Genomic DNA, 14,528 nt, shown 5'->3' on the forward strand with positions numbered 1-14,528 from the left:
TGGGCTCAAGCTTTTGATAATATCATTTCTGATGAGTTTTTTCTGGTTGGGTGAACATTAAAAAGGCACCTGATTTTTGGCAGATTTTATTTTCCGAGCTTTGGACTGGAGACAAAGTTCTTTGTTCGCAATGTACTGTTATATAAAGGAAGTTCTGTTCTTGTCGGACAGTGACACCCCTGCAACGATCGGTGTCGTATAAATCCATGCTTGGAGTATAATATTCATGATAACAAAGTAGCAAACTAATGTCATCCCCTTCAGTATCACAATAATGCACTTTATGTACTTCAAATGTCCTGAAAAACAATGATAAACAAGTCAAACTCTGTTCTAAAATGTTTGTGCATTATTTTAATGTCTTGCATTGACTGTATGTGTTAAGGGTCTGAAAGGGTCATGTGCTTTTCCACCCTCGTCTCCCTGCGGGTTTAAAGGATCTACATTGTCTGAATGTCAAAAACAATTGCTTGATAATGTGTTCCATTTCATTTGATTTTTTTTGTGGCAAAAACCAGCGAGGACATTTTAATTTGCAATGCTTATATTTTTTTGCAACAGGGGGCAGAGCTTTGGTATCTTCCCTTATAACTTAAAGGGGAGGTCTATCGCACTTCCATATGTCTGGGGGCTCACAAGAGATAGAAAAAAAAGATTCGTCAAAATGTAAAGCAGCATTGGCAAAGAGCTAATATTTTCTCAACTTCACTGGGATTGTGAAATAAAAATATTGATGTTGTGTTTTCCAGTGCTAACATTAGATATAAGCAGCTAGAAGTGATTTTCTTCTGCTGACCTCACGTCATTCTAAGCTCATGTATTTCAGAAATTTGATGATGAGTCTTTTTCTTCCGAGTGCAACTGTCATATTGAGCCATACTGAACTTCATTGTCTTCGTTGTTGGCCTCCAGTAACATTGGTGACAAATCTGTTGTACTCAGTGTCGGTCTCACACTGTGCGGACAGAGACGAGAAAGAAAGCCCTCGTGTCTTCTGCTCCAGCCACTCATAGAGATATAGTCTGCAAAGGGAAATTAAATTGATGAATCTGATATCTGTGCCAAGACCATTGTTAACTCTATGATGGATGACTCCATTCTTAATTTAGCCATATTCTATTATCTTTACTGTTGTTATTTGTGTTGCTGTAATATAAAAGTATTTGATAACCACTTAAAAGGTGAGTGTAATTTTGTGTTGAAGCAGTTTTCATCACACACGGATAAACTTTTTTTTAAATTAATAGTGAGTGTGCCCTGAAAATACACACTTTTCTGACATAGAGCCAAGAAGTAGTAAATCAACTCCATTCCGTTTAGTTCAGTTTAATTTAATTCACTTTATTAAAACTCTCAAGGCCTACTCCCAAAACATTTATACACTTTTATTTCACTGTACATGCCTCTCTATTTCCAGACACCTAAACAGTCCTGAAATATTTACACGGCCTGTTTACTTTGTGAATACTGGTGGCTTGTGCTGCAGGTCTGTCGCACATGCTCGAGGTCTATACAAACGGCTCAGGTGCCTCCTGCTCCGAGTCGAGGCCTGAGGGGAGAGTGTGAAATTCTGGACAGTGTTGTGAAGTGTTCGGGGCAGAGGTTACACGGAGGAAAGGGTTGGTGTTTAGCCCACGAGGTGCAAAAGGCTTATGCATCAGCCTCCAGGGGTCCTGTCAGACAATATGGACAACAACAACGGTGCAGAAAGACAGTACCTGTCTAGACACGCTGTCTGGACACGAATGACTGTTACAAAGGATCAAATTTGGACAGTTAGCTCGCTAAAGTACCCACTAACTCCTGCTTACTCTATCATAAATGTGTGGCTGATTTGCATGGAGGTCAAAATTGGTACAGCAGATTCATAGACAGAGGCCATTCATACACACACACACACACACACACACACACACACACACACACACACACACAAGTGCAGTTTGAACTGGGGTCAGCCAGTCTGGCCTTGAAAAATACAACACAGGAAAGATGTGTCGATAGATCCACACCACAAAAAAGTCTCCCTGTTTAAACATCCAGGTCTGTCCCTTGACTGTTCTGAATTCTCTGCAGCATCACATCGTCACAGATTATCTTCAGTCTGTCTGTTCACAAGACTTACACATTCATTGAAAGCATATAAATATTTATGTTCATATGACGTACACTGACATAAATTAAATAGATACACAAGAAATTCATCAGTTAAGACTGAAAGTTCTTTCTTAATTAAAAGAAGTTGACAAAACAATCTCAACACAAGTAACTTGAAATGTCTAGTTTAGCAGTTCCTCAGTCTTGTAGATGAAGCTCAGCTTAAGTTCAGTCAGGAAGACTAACTTTATGCATCATTCATTCACTTCCTCCACCCCATTCACCTCAATCATATTCACTGGACAGGTTTAGCAAAACAGAAGTGGAACAGTTACGATGGGGTCGAATCTCTAAACACTATTCACAGTTCTCCTCCGGTTGTGCACATGAAGTCTCTCCTGATTGAAATCAAAATAGAGGCTTGTAAAGATGACCACTCTCAGGTGAAGTCAGAACAATTCATCCCTTTCATCATCTTCCTTGAGTCCAGTACTTCATTTATGCTCATCTGTCTATATTTATCAAAACAATCACAAGATGGTCTCCACCTCTTTCGGAGATAAGCAGCCGTCTCCACCTTCTGCTCCAGTGGTTTGGGCTGGAGACGCTCCATGACTTTCGGTATCATGATTTCCCTTGCTTGCTCTGGCATGCCTGGCAAAAACTCCAGACTCTGTCATCCCTGGTTTCCTCACACCCAGCTCCTCCTGTGTGGGGCCGGAGGTCTCAGTATCAGCGGGCACATATCCAGGCAGGCTGAATTGCGGGTGGAAAGAGCCGTGACGTGCCGGCCTGACCCCTGACCCTCCAACGGCAGCACCACCACCAGAGCCCACGGCGGCTCCGGTGAAGGAAAGAGCTCTGGGATTGGCAGCAGACAAGCTGACGCTGTGGGTAGTGGTGTGTGACATCATGCCGCCGTAGTAACAGCTGCCTCCGCTGCTGGTCATCCTGGTTTTCTGTTTGATGTCCAACGCGATGCTGCGTCTTAACCACGCCTTCTTTACCTCTGCCTGCACCTGAGGACAAGAAGAGGGAGACAAACAGAAAGTTCTGTTTGTCTTTTTTTTAGTTTTGAGTTCACACTTTAATTAAAACTAAGTGATGGCTTCATTACCTCTCCGTTGCAGAAACAGTAGATAAAGGCCACAAAAAAGCCCTGGAAAAATGAAATTGAGACTTTATTAAAAATGAGTTCACCAAAATGTTGTATTGCATTTAGACACTGAAAAACTACTTGGACTTCTTTTTTGCCACAATATGCTTATTTGCTTTCTTGCCGAGATTTTGATGAGAAGATCCACATTACTCTCATGTCTGTACACCAAATATGAAGCTACAGCCAGCAGACAGTTAGCTTAGCTTAGCATAGCCTGGCTCTCTACTGAAAAGTTAATGAAAAACTCTAAACCCTTTGTTCATTTTTAACATGGAAATGAGAGTTATATCAATCTTCTCAAGAAAGTGAATAAGCGTATTTCCCAAAATGTTGAACCATTGCTTTAAGTGTATAAAAGATTATGATTACACATACTTGTTGAAATATGTTATGAGAAATTCTGGGAATTTAGCTCAAACAGAAAACCCATTCAAATTTTGGAATTTTGCACTTTTTTTCTCTATTACTTTTATCATAAAAGTTAGTAATGCTAGTTTAAGTTAACCCTTGCATCACATTATTGCTTGCAGAGTTTATAAATGTGTTTTCTGACCTGGGATGAATTGAAGAACATCTCATAATGCATTTGAACCTGCCACAGCAGCCCGGTGACCTCAGTGTAGGGAAGAGCCATGAACACCATGTAGTGAACTCCAAACAAGGGCATGAGGACTAATGTGGACTTGAGCAGCTTCCTGCAGATTAAGGGCGTAAACATCCATGTAAGACTGTCTGGTCGAAGGATGGTAGCATCATTTGAAAGATTGTCACTTAAAATAAATATTACCGATATTGCTTCCGAGGGTCCAATTTACCAGTGTTTGTTTCCCACAGTTTAGAGGCCAGTACACGTATTATGTTGACGAAGAGGAGGAAATTCACCTACAGGGACAGAGGTGTAAAGTAAGGCCAATGTTATATTCAGCCCAAGTGTCAAATATCCTTTCATAGTATTAACATGTATCATTTGTTACTTACAACAATGGCAGCCAGAATGGGAACTTGATAGATCCACTTTAGGTTTCCTGCACTGATGTCCCAACATCTGAAAGAGGAGACAGAAGAGTTAAAGTGAGCATTTGTGATACCCGTGTCATGTTGATATTTGACAAATAAATGCGTCACATGACTCACTGTGTGTCTGCCAGCGATGCTCGAGCACTGACCCAAACAGACACAAACACAGATGGAGCACCTGAGATGAGTGGAGAGAACAAAAATATATTTTTAATTCTCTGTTAGCTCTATATGCGACAACAGCGTATCTGGCCCAATACAGCTTACCCCAACCGATGATGGTGAGGGCCCATAGGTAGTTCTTGTCAGAAAGGAAGGCCATGAAGATGAGGCTATGTAGATACAACCCCTCCACCAGGATCCAGTAATGATTGGTTGCCAGGAAATAAAGGAAAAGCGTAACAGCAACTTTACAGCCAGCCTGAGGACAGAAAGCAGCACAGAAAGGAAACATTCAAACAGGCCATAAACTGGCTCATGTTTTATTTCTTATGGGAATAGTCAGACATTTAGCTTTTGCTTTCTTGCCAAGAGTAAGATGAGAAAGAAGATGACAATGTCAATATGAAGCCTCAGCCAGCAGCAAGTTAGATTAGCTTAGCATAAAGACTGGAAACAGGGGGAAACAGCTAGCCTGGCTCTGTCAAAATGAAACAAAATCCACCTACCAGCACTGCTAAAGCTCAACAGTTAGCATGTTAAACTGTAAAAGTGACAATGTGCAGTTGCCTGGCAGATAAATCAATTGAGCATATTTCCAGAAATATCAAACTATTTCTTTCAAACACACCACATACAGTGTATCATCTCTAGATCTTATTAGACACTAAATGTAATTTCACGTACAAAAACATGAGCTGGTATTGCACCCTAATGTGGACCAACATTACTGTGCTAACAACATACAGTTTTGATGTTAAAAGTTTATGAAAACAATTCAAATAAAACCTAGTACACATGATGGTGAAAATAGAACCATAATGTTTACCATAGGGGACTTCTGTGTAGTGAACTCAGGCTCATCCTCTCTGTCTTCAGATATGGAGTGGAGCACAGCGTCCTTCACAAAAATGCTGACTGCTCGACATATGAAGGAGGTGAAGAGGTGAATGTGGATGTAATTACGTGTGCAGTGGAGACGCCTGAAAGATTATGGACAAATTCTTTCAGTTACATATCACTGGAGGTGGAGACAACTGAAAATGAATGCCAATACTTTTGACGTGGAGTTATGGTTCGTATAATTTTAGTTTCTTACTTGAAATAGCAGAGGATGGAGACTGCCACCAAAAGCGATGCTAGAGAAATGGAGTAGCCAACAGTGTACATGAGGTGGAGTCTCTCAAACACCTTCTGGGGCAAAAAAAAACATACTTCGAGTGTGCAGATGCACGAGACTTTGGTGACCAGAAAAACAGCAGGTCAGCATGGTGAAACAGAACACAGAGGCTAAACAGCATTATTCTGCAAACAGTCAGGAACCGAACACATCTGTGTGTATATTCGCATCAAGACAAACACACGTGTGCGTACCTCCTCTTGGCTCCTGTGGTTGGAGGTCAAGTATGTGGTGCACTCAGTGTAGTTAGCCCAAGTGCGGTTGATACTGGGCACCTGCTCCCAGCTCCCTGACGCGTCACACTGGCGGTAGGCTCGCCCTTAGTGCAGGACACGTGCACAACATTAGCACAACAGTCTGTGATACAATTTGTGTCATTTCAAATTCACGCACAGTGTCTTTTGAGCCCTCCCACCTCTGTGATTGAAGTCGTAGATGTACTGTGGACACAGCACTGACACCAGCTGGCCCGCTCTGCTCCGTGGCCAGCAGATGATCCCGTCCCACTCTGGGATGCAGTCACCTTCTTCACACATAATGGGAAACAGCTGTTAGCTATAGTTTGAGCTTTCTTACAGACTTATGTGCCCTATGGCACAGGCCCAGTTGTTGGCTTAGAAAATATAATCTGCATCACAGTATTTTGTGTGATATCTATGGACAGGGATGTCATTGTGGATCTGCATTTCACTGAGCCTCTCTTATACCTCACCAGTCTTCAGACTGAGGCTCCATCTTATATAATTCCTCCTCCAGATAGATCAGTGAAGCAATTTATCATCAGCTTCTACGTCATCATGTGAATGAAAAATGCCCCGCTATTGTCTGCACCTAAATTCAACTCTGTAACCGCATAGATACTGCTCAGCAGGATATTGGATGGGTGTTATATCTGATCCTGAAAAAAAATAATTGATGTAATAAATATGGTTTCTGATTATGTATTTGGACATGCACTCCCTGACCTCGTGTTTTTTTTAATACTAACAGTGGATGTGCTAAAGGACCGTACTCCCATAATAGGGGGAGATTTTGAAAGGGGAAAAACAACTCGTTTACCCAGGTGGCAAAATCAACATATTCCCAATGTTGACTTTTTACCTGAAGTGAAGGTTTAAATGTGATTTTATAGATAAAAATACATTTGATGGATGGATTATGTATAAAAATGTGGCTAAAACACACTGACACAATGGAACCAAGTCAGTGCTAGACATTTTACAAATATCAATTTTATACAGTTTATTGTACAGTTTTAGGAGTTAGCTAACATTTTCCTTGCAGAGACAATTATTTAAAACGTGATCAGGACACAGAGCTGTCGACTTCCACACGCTGTGACCTTTTGACGACAGGATAACTAACCAAAACGGAGCACTCTCCCTTCCCTACTTTTAATGAATAACATGATCAAGAGCTGCACGCAGACCTTTAACCAGGGACATATGTGCCTGGATGCTCCTCTCACACTTGGCGTGAGCACCAATCAGAACGTAGATCTGCTCATCTCGTGTGATGACATCATCAGAGTCTATCTGTAGAGGGCGGATAAGAGAGAGATGACAAATTGTTAAGACAAGAATGTGAGACATGCAGTATAGTGTTGTGTGTGGGATACCAGCAACTTCTCGTAGTTGCATATGGCTTGAAATACACAGTTAATTTACAAAACTGCTCCTTGAAATAAATCTAAAACGCCTGGGACGAATGTAAAAGTATCCATGCTTTGATTGGGTTGTTCAGTATTTGTACAAGACTAAAGTGCAACGTAAGCTCATCTGAGCAGCTACACCGTTTATTTATCTATTAATGTACCAAAAGACATTAACAGTTTCCCTTTTAAAAGTCTCTCTGAAGTCTCTTTCTAGCTTGGGTGATCTGTCAACAACAAACCCTCCCAAGGATCTGATGCGCTAACTCCAGGTGAAATATTTGTGTGAGGGTGCGGTATGTCATGATCCCTCGCCAACCCTCTTTTCTTTTTTTTCCCAGCGGCGGGGCTGCCGCTGGCCACATGGGGGCTTTGTCCTCAGCACGCCATGCTGGTGAGGTCTACACAGGCAGCTTTGTGTTCCCGGGTACCTTTCACAACAGAGCAGCAAAACTAGCTACTAGACAACTCACACGAGACGTGTTTGACCGGCAGAAGAGGACAGTGAGAGAGGCGATTAGGCTGAAAGATACAAAGAGAGAGAAACAAACACCTGAGCAAAAGTTGGTGAAGAGGTAGTAAAAAAAGTTCCGTTGGTATAAACAATCTCATAATATATGATAATATATCCCTGAGAACTTTTACCCTTGATACTTTAAGCACTAACACGTCTGTACTGACTTAAATATGGGAGTTTTAGTTGCATTATTACATTGCTGTAGCCTAAGTATTGGTACTATTACTTGAATATATTTTTCCACCACTGCTTCTCTCAGCCATCATGGCAAGATAAAGAAAACTTCTCACTCTCGTTAAACAGACTAAAGCCCAACTGGAACCGTTTATGTCGATGGATACGTGATAACTAACATTCTTGGCATAAGCCATCAAAATAAACAGCCAATAGGAGAACAGTGTTTCCAGTATTGTAGCACTGAGAATGCTGAACAGTCATCACAGTGATTTGTATTTGGAGGGAAAGCCAAAGTCAATACAGACATATTGAACCACTCAAACCACTTGTTGTTGTATAATGGACTGTGGAAACACTGGCTGTGTTGGCAATCACATTTTAAACACACGCCGATTATTCATGACCACAATTAGCTGTTCAAGTTTTTTGTCAAACAAAGTCTCTGCCTCAACAAAACATCCTCATAATTCAATAAATGCAAGTCAATACGGAGAAGGCGTTCACTTTTCTTTGCACAGGAGGGTTTTCTGCTGATGGACAGGGAGTGTTAACAAAACAATCAGGCTTAGACATCTCCTCGCCTTTGTGTCATATTTGAATTTGCTCTCTCAGTCCTTTGCTTCATGTAAAGTGATTTTCGGGATGACTGAGCAGGAGGTTGTATAGTCTGCCTGAGGTCGACACTCAGGATCGACCCGAGGAAGACAAAGAGTTCGGAGCTCAGAAGCGACAGTGGTCAGTGTGAGCTGCAGGAGGGTCATGCTTCAGCGGGTGAAAGCTTAAAGGGGTCAGAGCTTATGGTGGTTTGTGAGGTAAAGAAAGCAGACCACATGGGATTTGTGATGGTGGAGATTGAAGGCTCCCTTATGTGTGTGTGCGTGTGTGTGCCATTGCAATCCCCTACTTTTTTTCAAAGTAATTTTCCTATTTGGACATGAGATTTTGAAGGCAAATTTGCAAAATATCCTATCAGCTGTTATGTTGTTAATGATTAGTCGTTGCTGTTCTTTTAAAGAAGGGTTTGTGCTGCAAAGAACACAATCTAAGTTATTCCATATCACCTTATGTGTTAAAAATAAAGAACCACTCATCTATCTATGGTCAATGGCTGGCACATTTCCCCAAAGCACAAGATTAATCTATGTCCAAACTTCAAACGATCAAAGAAAGTCACAGATACATGACATTTTTCTACATTTGGGCTCAAAGTGCAGCAGTATGGGAGCATTATTTCTGACTCAGTGTCATATCATAGTGTAAGATATGATGCTACTGTGTGAAAAGTTTAAATTTAGAACATAAAAACCATCCCTTCAGAAGTTTACGCTGGACTGTGAGACTGAGAAATGACTTACTGCTGTGTTCATATTGTTTAAGCTGGTGATTTTCCCATGATTATAAGAAGATTCATGTTTCTATCATCATTCCAATCAAATAAGATCCACGAGAACATGTTTGCACAAATTACAAACTGTAAAAAAAAAAAATTAATTGTTGCACATATTCATGTTTGGCTTGAGAAACTAAAACTATAAATGGAAATAGAAGAAAACTTGTTTGGCTTTAGAGCTTGACAAACTCTTGTAGACAATCTATGATGAATTTAATCAAAGAAGTAATCAATAACTCAATCACCCAAACACAGGATAAAGACAGTACACTTACCAGTGCGGTCACTAGTATGACACTGTGGAATACAACCAATGCACCGGTTCCCTGTGCAGACAACATCACGTCTTTATAACTGTCGACTCAAACAGGACCTTTAATCACCATCAGATCATCTTATCCTCCTCGGGTTGAATCGGAGGAACTCGTATCCCAAAGTTAAGGGCTGTTTTGTACCTGCAGATTGTAGTTATTTGTGTTTCATCTGTCCATTTTAGGATCTTCTTGAGCTTTGGGGTCTTTTGACATCCAGAAATGATGTTTTAAAAAGGTCTCCTCTCTCCAGTGGACATCACTAATCAGGTTTGAGACAGACCATAGAAGTCAGTCTGTATTGTGAGAAGGGAGGGAGCACTGTGGATGAAATCTCCTCCTTTCAGTTTTTTGGACTGTCGTCTATCAGAGACTGTTGGCCTTGATTGGCTGTGGCTTCATCTCACTTAACTCTTTGTGCTCCTCGGCCGCGGTCATCCGTCTGTGTATCTGTTCGTCCTGTCTGCTGATGTCTTTTTGCTCTTATCTCCTTCCAGACAGAGTAGTCTTAGCTCTTACCATCCAGTAACCATGCGATGGTCACACAGATTCTTCCGAAATTCAGCGCAAACAGTATGTTCCTGTTTTTTGAATCCTGGACAAGAGGCTGAATCATAGGACTATTATTGTTATGTTCCATCATTATAAATAGATGCGGTGTGATTTAATGAACTTCGTTCCCATGGCAAGAGACCAACATTTCTTCTCCCGTTCCCACGCTGGGACATTTTAGAAGACACTGGGAAAGACCAGATTCACACTGCCTGCTGTTTGGGCCAATTAGATGCAACCTATAATCTCTAGTGCTGACCTCCCTGACACTAGAAGATATAATGAATATACATCGTAAGGGAAAGATTAATAATGTTTTGGTTTGTGTTGCTGTTATTTTTGGGATCAGTTGTTGAACATGTGAGCTGATAATCTGTTGTGGTTCCCAATCTCAACCAGACACCCAAGAGTCCTCCAAGAGATTTCCGGTTACGGTTCAGGATATATTACACATTTTCCTCATTCAGTCCAATTTACAAATTATGGGGAATCTTATAGGACTGTATGAGAACAAATTGTTAAAAAATGACTAGTTTATAAACAGAAAACCTGTATGGGATAAAACATTTATTAGATTAAGAGCTAGCACAGTTTGTGTATATTTGACTTGGAATTATTGTTACCCGTGACTAACAATATCTGTAAACCTAATGCTTCAATCAACCAATTTTTTTAATTAACATTTTAAAACTAATACAATATTTTTTTTAAATATTAAGATTTTAATATTATTTAGTATTTGCAGCAGATACTAAGATAATACTATATTAGTATGGAGTAGTATATAAGATATATATATATATATATATATATATATATATATAATAAGATTACAAAGACAAGACAAACACCAGCAAAATACTATAATAGTATATATTATTTAGTATTAACATGTATTGATATAGGATATCTTAAAATAAAAAATAATAATATATTAGTAATAACAGCAAAAATAATATTGCTGTTGTCATTATATTAATAAACGTTTTTTAAGATGTATTGATTTGCACAGGTTAAATTAATACGACAGTAACGATTCTGTTCTATTACGTTTTCATTACCTTGTACAAAACTGAAGCGTGTTGCTTTATATGACTTTTACTTTGAAGGGCCATTTCTGACGTCGCAACCAGGAAGTACCGGTTTCACAACAAGGACGGCAGCAGCTGCGCGTTCTCCTGACTTGTCAAAACTGTACGTTTGAGAACTTCTGGCTCTTTAATCTCTTTATCCATATGAAAATGACTGGTCGCTAAAGTTAAAGGCCTCAACTGCAGAAGGAAGCTCACAGTTTAAAATAGTCTTTGCGCCACATGTACGGCAGGTTACCGTAACATTGGGTTGGTTGACACTCTGGTTGTGTGTGCGCGTGTGTGTGTGTGAGAGAAGGGCATGGCGGGGGCGGCGGTGCTGAGGGCTCTCCGGACCCTGCGCCCCCGGACACCAGTCGCGATCCTAGGCAGGTTCCCGGCCCCGCTGGAGTGCGTCCTAACGCCGGCCTCACGCGTGTTGTACCCGCCGTGGAGGACCTCCACTGTCAGGACGCTGCAGCTGTGCTCCGCCTTATGTGCCGGACACAACAAGTGGTCAAAGGTGAAACACATTAAGGGACCTAAAGATGAAGCGAGGGGCCGGATGTTCATGAAGTTTGGTATGATGATAAAGATAGCGGTGAAAGGTGAGAGTAAACATTAAGAACCATTTCACTAACAGCTGGAGAGTTTTCTTGTCAACTGAAGCTGATTTCAATGTTGGTTTCATCTGCAGAAGGGGGCTCCAACCCAGACATGAATGTAAACTTAGCCCACATACTGGAGCAGTGCAGAAGCAAGAACATGCCTAAAGTAGCCGTAGAGGCTGCAATCAAGAGTGCGGTAGGTTGACAACACACTGACACAATACAAATGGGTGAGAAATTAATGAATAAACAACATATCAACAGAAGTCAGAGTGAGGTGTTTGGCCACTACAAGACATCTGAGAAGCTTAAATGCTCCTTGGCGTAGATTCTCCAAGTCTGCTGGTATAACACACCACATTCATGTCTTTTCTCTTGGCTCTACAGGAAAAAGCTAAACCAGCGTCCCAGCATATGTTTGAAGCTCGGGGGCCCGGTGGGTGTCTGCTGCTCATCGAGGTCCTGACGGACAACAACTCGCGTACCCACCAGGAAATCAAACGCCTGCTTAACAAGAACAGGTCAGGATTGGCTTTCCGTGATCTCACTCTGCTGACTCTAAAGCTGAAACACCCAGACGCACTCTCACCACACCGCTGATGGTTAATCTGCAGTGTTAACCTGATCTGCTGGACATTGAAGATCAACAGGCCAATACACAGATCAGCTATATAGGACAATAGAGGGGGAAGAATGCAGTAATGACAGCCAATGCATGGTAATCATGGTGCAATGATAATGGAGGTTGGTGTGCTAATGGCACTGGCCACTAGATGTCCCTGTAAAAACATTTGTCTTGGCTAACTAGCTGGTGGCACAGATGCAAACAATTTATGGAAATCAGCAGAAAGGACAGGTACAATACAGCACACATTAAAAAGAAAGAAAGCTAGTACAAATCAAATCCTGTATTTGGTTTACAAATGATCACATGATATAGTTTTTAAAGTACAATTCTGTCGTCTCACACTACTCACCCACAGAGGGATGCTGTCAGACGGAGCGCGCCACAACTTCAACAGGAGGGGGGTGGTTTTGGTGCCAGGCCAGAACGTCTCGACAGAGAGAGCTCTGGAGCTGGCCATCGAGGCGGAAGCCGAAGATGTCCAAGAGACCGAGGATGAGGAGGAGCAGCCCCTCCTGCAGGTCAGACATTAAGAGACATGAGGAGAGCAGTACAAACCTATGAGGGAATGTGTATTGTATGCCAAACATTATTTATTTTTACATCATTTTAAATTGTATATCTATCTTTTGTTTTGGACTGCCCATTGGACAAAACAGCCATGTAGTCATAACCTTGGATTTGTCACTATTTCCTCACACGTTATAGATTAAGTGATTAATGAACAACCGCTTTAATGAGAATGAAAATAATGAGTCGCAGTCATACCACTGTTTAATAGTGTGCTCTGTTCCTCTCAGTTTATTTGTGACATGGCAGAGGTGAGGAAGGTGCGGGCCTTGCTGGAAGAGCTGGGAATGCAGATTACGTCTGCCGGGTTGGAGTTTGTTCCCCGCGCCCTCTCGTCTCTGGACCAGGACCAGCTGGATGCTGCTTCAACACTAATAGAAGCACTCAATGACTGTCCAGACGTAGTTCGAGTCTGGGACAACATCCAGGCGGACAGCTGAGCACGGACACTTGGTGGACACTGAATAGCTCATATGTGGGATAGTTGATGTCACAGAGAAATGATACATGAACTACTTGTCAACACCTCATGCTGCTTTTCATTATCAGCCTGAAAATACGAGTGTATTGGTCATTTCAATGCTTTCTTTGTGGGACTTGGAAGTGAAATGTAATTGTGGTCCTTGTTCAAATCTAAAGTGATATTTCTTGAATATTTTCTCTCGTCAGCGTGTACTTAAAGAAGTTCATCAACAGCAGGACTCGAGCAAACAGAAGTGAAATAACGTCCATATTTGCATCTCTTCTTTTACGTAGACGCTGTAAAAACAGAGTTTGCCAAGCACGTCTTAAAAAAATGGTTAGCTAGTCATTCATCGGATCCTAGAGAAATGAAAATGTATTATCAAAGTGTAATTTCACTTTCATTATTTGAGGAAGGAAGCAATATTTATATATTAACAAGGATCAATTAAAAGAGCACTCATTTAAAGATCCTCTCTAGACATAAAAAAACCCTGAATAATAATTTGTTCAATTACCTCTTTAAAAAGGTATTAAATTACATCTACTACTCCTCTGTCACAATCCAGAATCTATGAATATGATCATTTATTATTATTATTATATAACTACTGAAGGTTTCTCCTACTTTACTGAAAAGTCCATTCTCATGTTATCACATCACACGTCTAAGTTAATATTGGACCGTATTTAGCACAAATATCCAAGAGAAGTAACACAAACACATTTAAAAGCTCTATATATATATATATATATATATATATAAAAACATACAGATGACTGAAGGTTACAGCTGAAGGACATTTGAGCCAATGTCATCACAGGTCATTACCCCCCCACCCCCCCTTATATCACTGTAGTGTCAACAACATTGCAGTCAATAAGCTCCCACATTAACAGTGTGCACACAACATATAGAGCGGCCACTATAACTTAAGCCAGCCGGGTTTGTTCCTTTCAACTAGCGTCATGTATGTCACAGC

At 41.0% G+C, this 14,528-nt stretch overlaps 2 protein-coding genes across 2 annotated transcripts; one reads left to right on the plus strand and one right to left on the minus strand.

The window, feature by feature from the left end:
- Positions 1 to 1,414: 1,414 nt before the first annotated feature.
- Positions 1,415 to 9,947, minus strand: pth3r (parathyroid hormone 3 receptor). The gene is made up of 13 exons (XM_031844255.1): positions 9,623 to 9,947; positions 7,042 to 7,147; positions 6,028 to 6,138; positions 5,807 to 5,931; positions 5,532 to 5,626; positions 5,262 to 5,415; positions 4,541 to 4,694; positions 4,391 to 4,451; positions 4,235 to 4,301; positions 4,044 to 4,138; positions 3,810 to 3,951; positions 3,215 to 3,256; positions 1,415 to 3,116 (listed from the first exon to the last, which is right to left on the minus strand). Exons 1-13 carry the CDS (start codon positions 9,686 to 9,688, stop codon positions 2,628 to 2,630), a joined length of 1,707 nt encoding a protein of 568 aa, XP_031700115.1. The 5' UTR covers positions 9,689 to 9,947; the 3' UTR covers positions 1,415 to 2,627.
- A 1,390-nt stretch (positions 9,948 to 11,337) lies between these two features.
- taco1 (translational activator of mitochondrially encoded cytochrome c oxidase I) lies at positions 11,338 to 14,090 on the plus strand. Its single transcript, XM_031844257.1, has 6 exons — positions 11,338 to 11,404; positions 11,600 to 11,888; positions 11,978 to 12,084; positions 12,276 to 12,409; positions 12,872 to 13,034; positions 13,314 to 14,090. Exons 2-6 carry the CDS (start codon positions 11,603 to 11,605, stop codon positions 13,521 to 13,523), a joined length of 900 nt encoding a protein of 299 aa, XP_031700117.1. The 5' UTR covers positions 11,338 to 11,404; positions 11,600 to 11,602; the 3' UTR covers positions 13,524 to 14,090.
- The last annotated feature ends 438 nt before the right edge of the window (positions 14,091 to 14,528 follow it).

This window comes from Anarrhichthys ocellatus, unplaced genomic scaffold (assembly GCF_004355925.1).
Source record: "Anarrhichthys ocellatus isolate YVR2014 unplaced genomic scaffold, GSC_Weel_1.0 scaffold4, whole genome shotgun sequence".
Classification (NCBI taxonomy): domain Eukaryota; kingdom Metazoa; phylum Chordata; class Actinopteri; order Perciformes; family Anarhichadidae; genus Anarrhichthys; species Anarrhichthys ocellatus.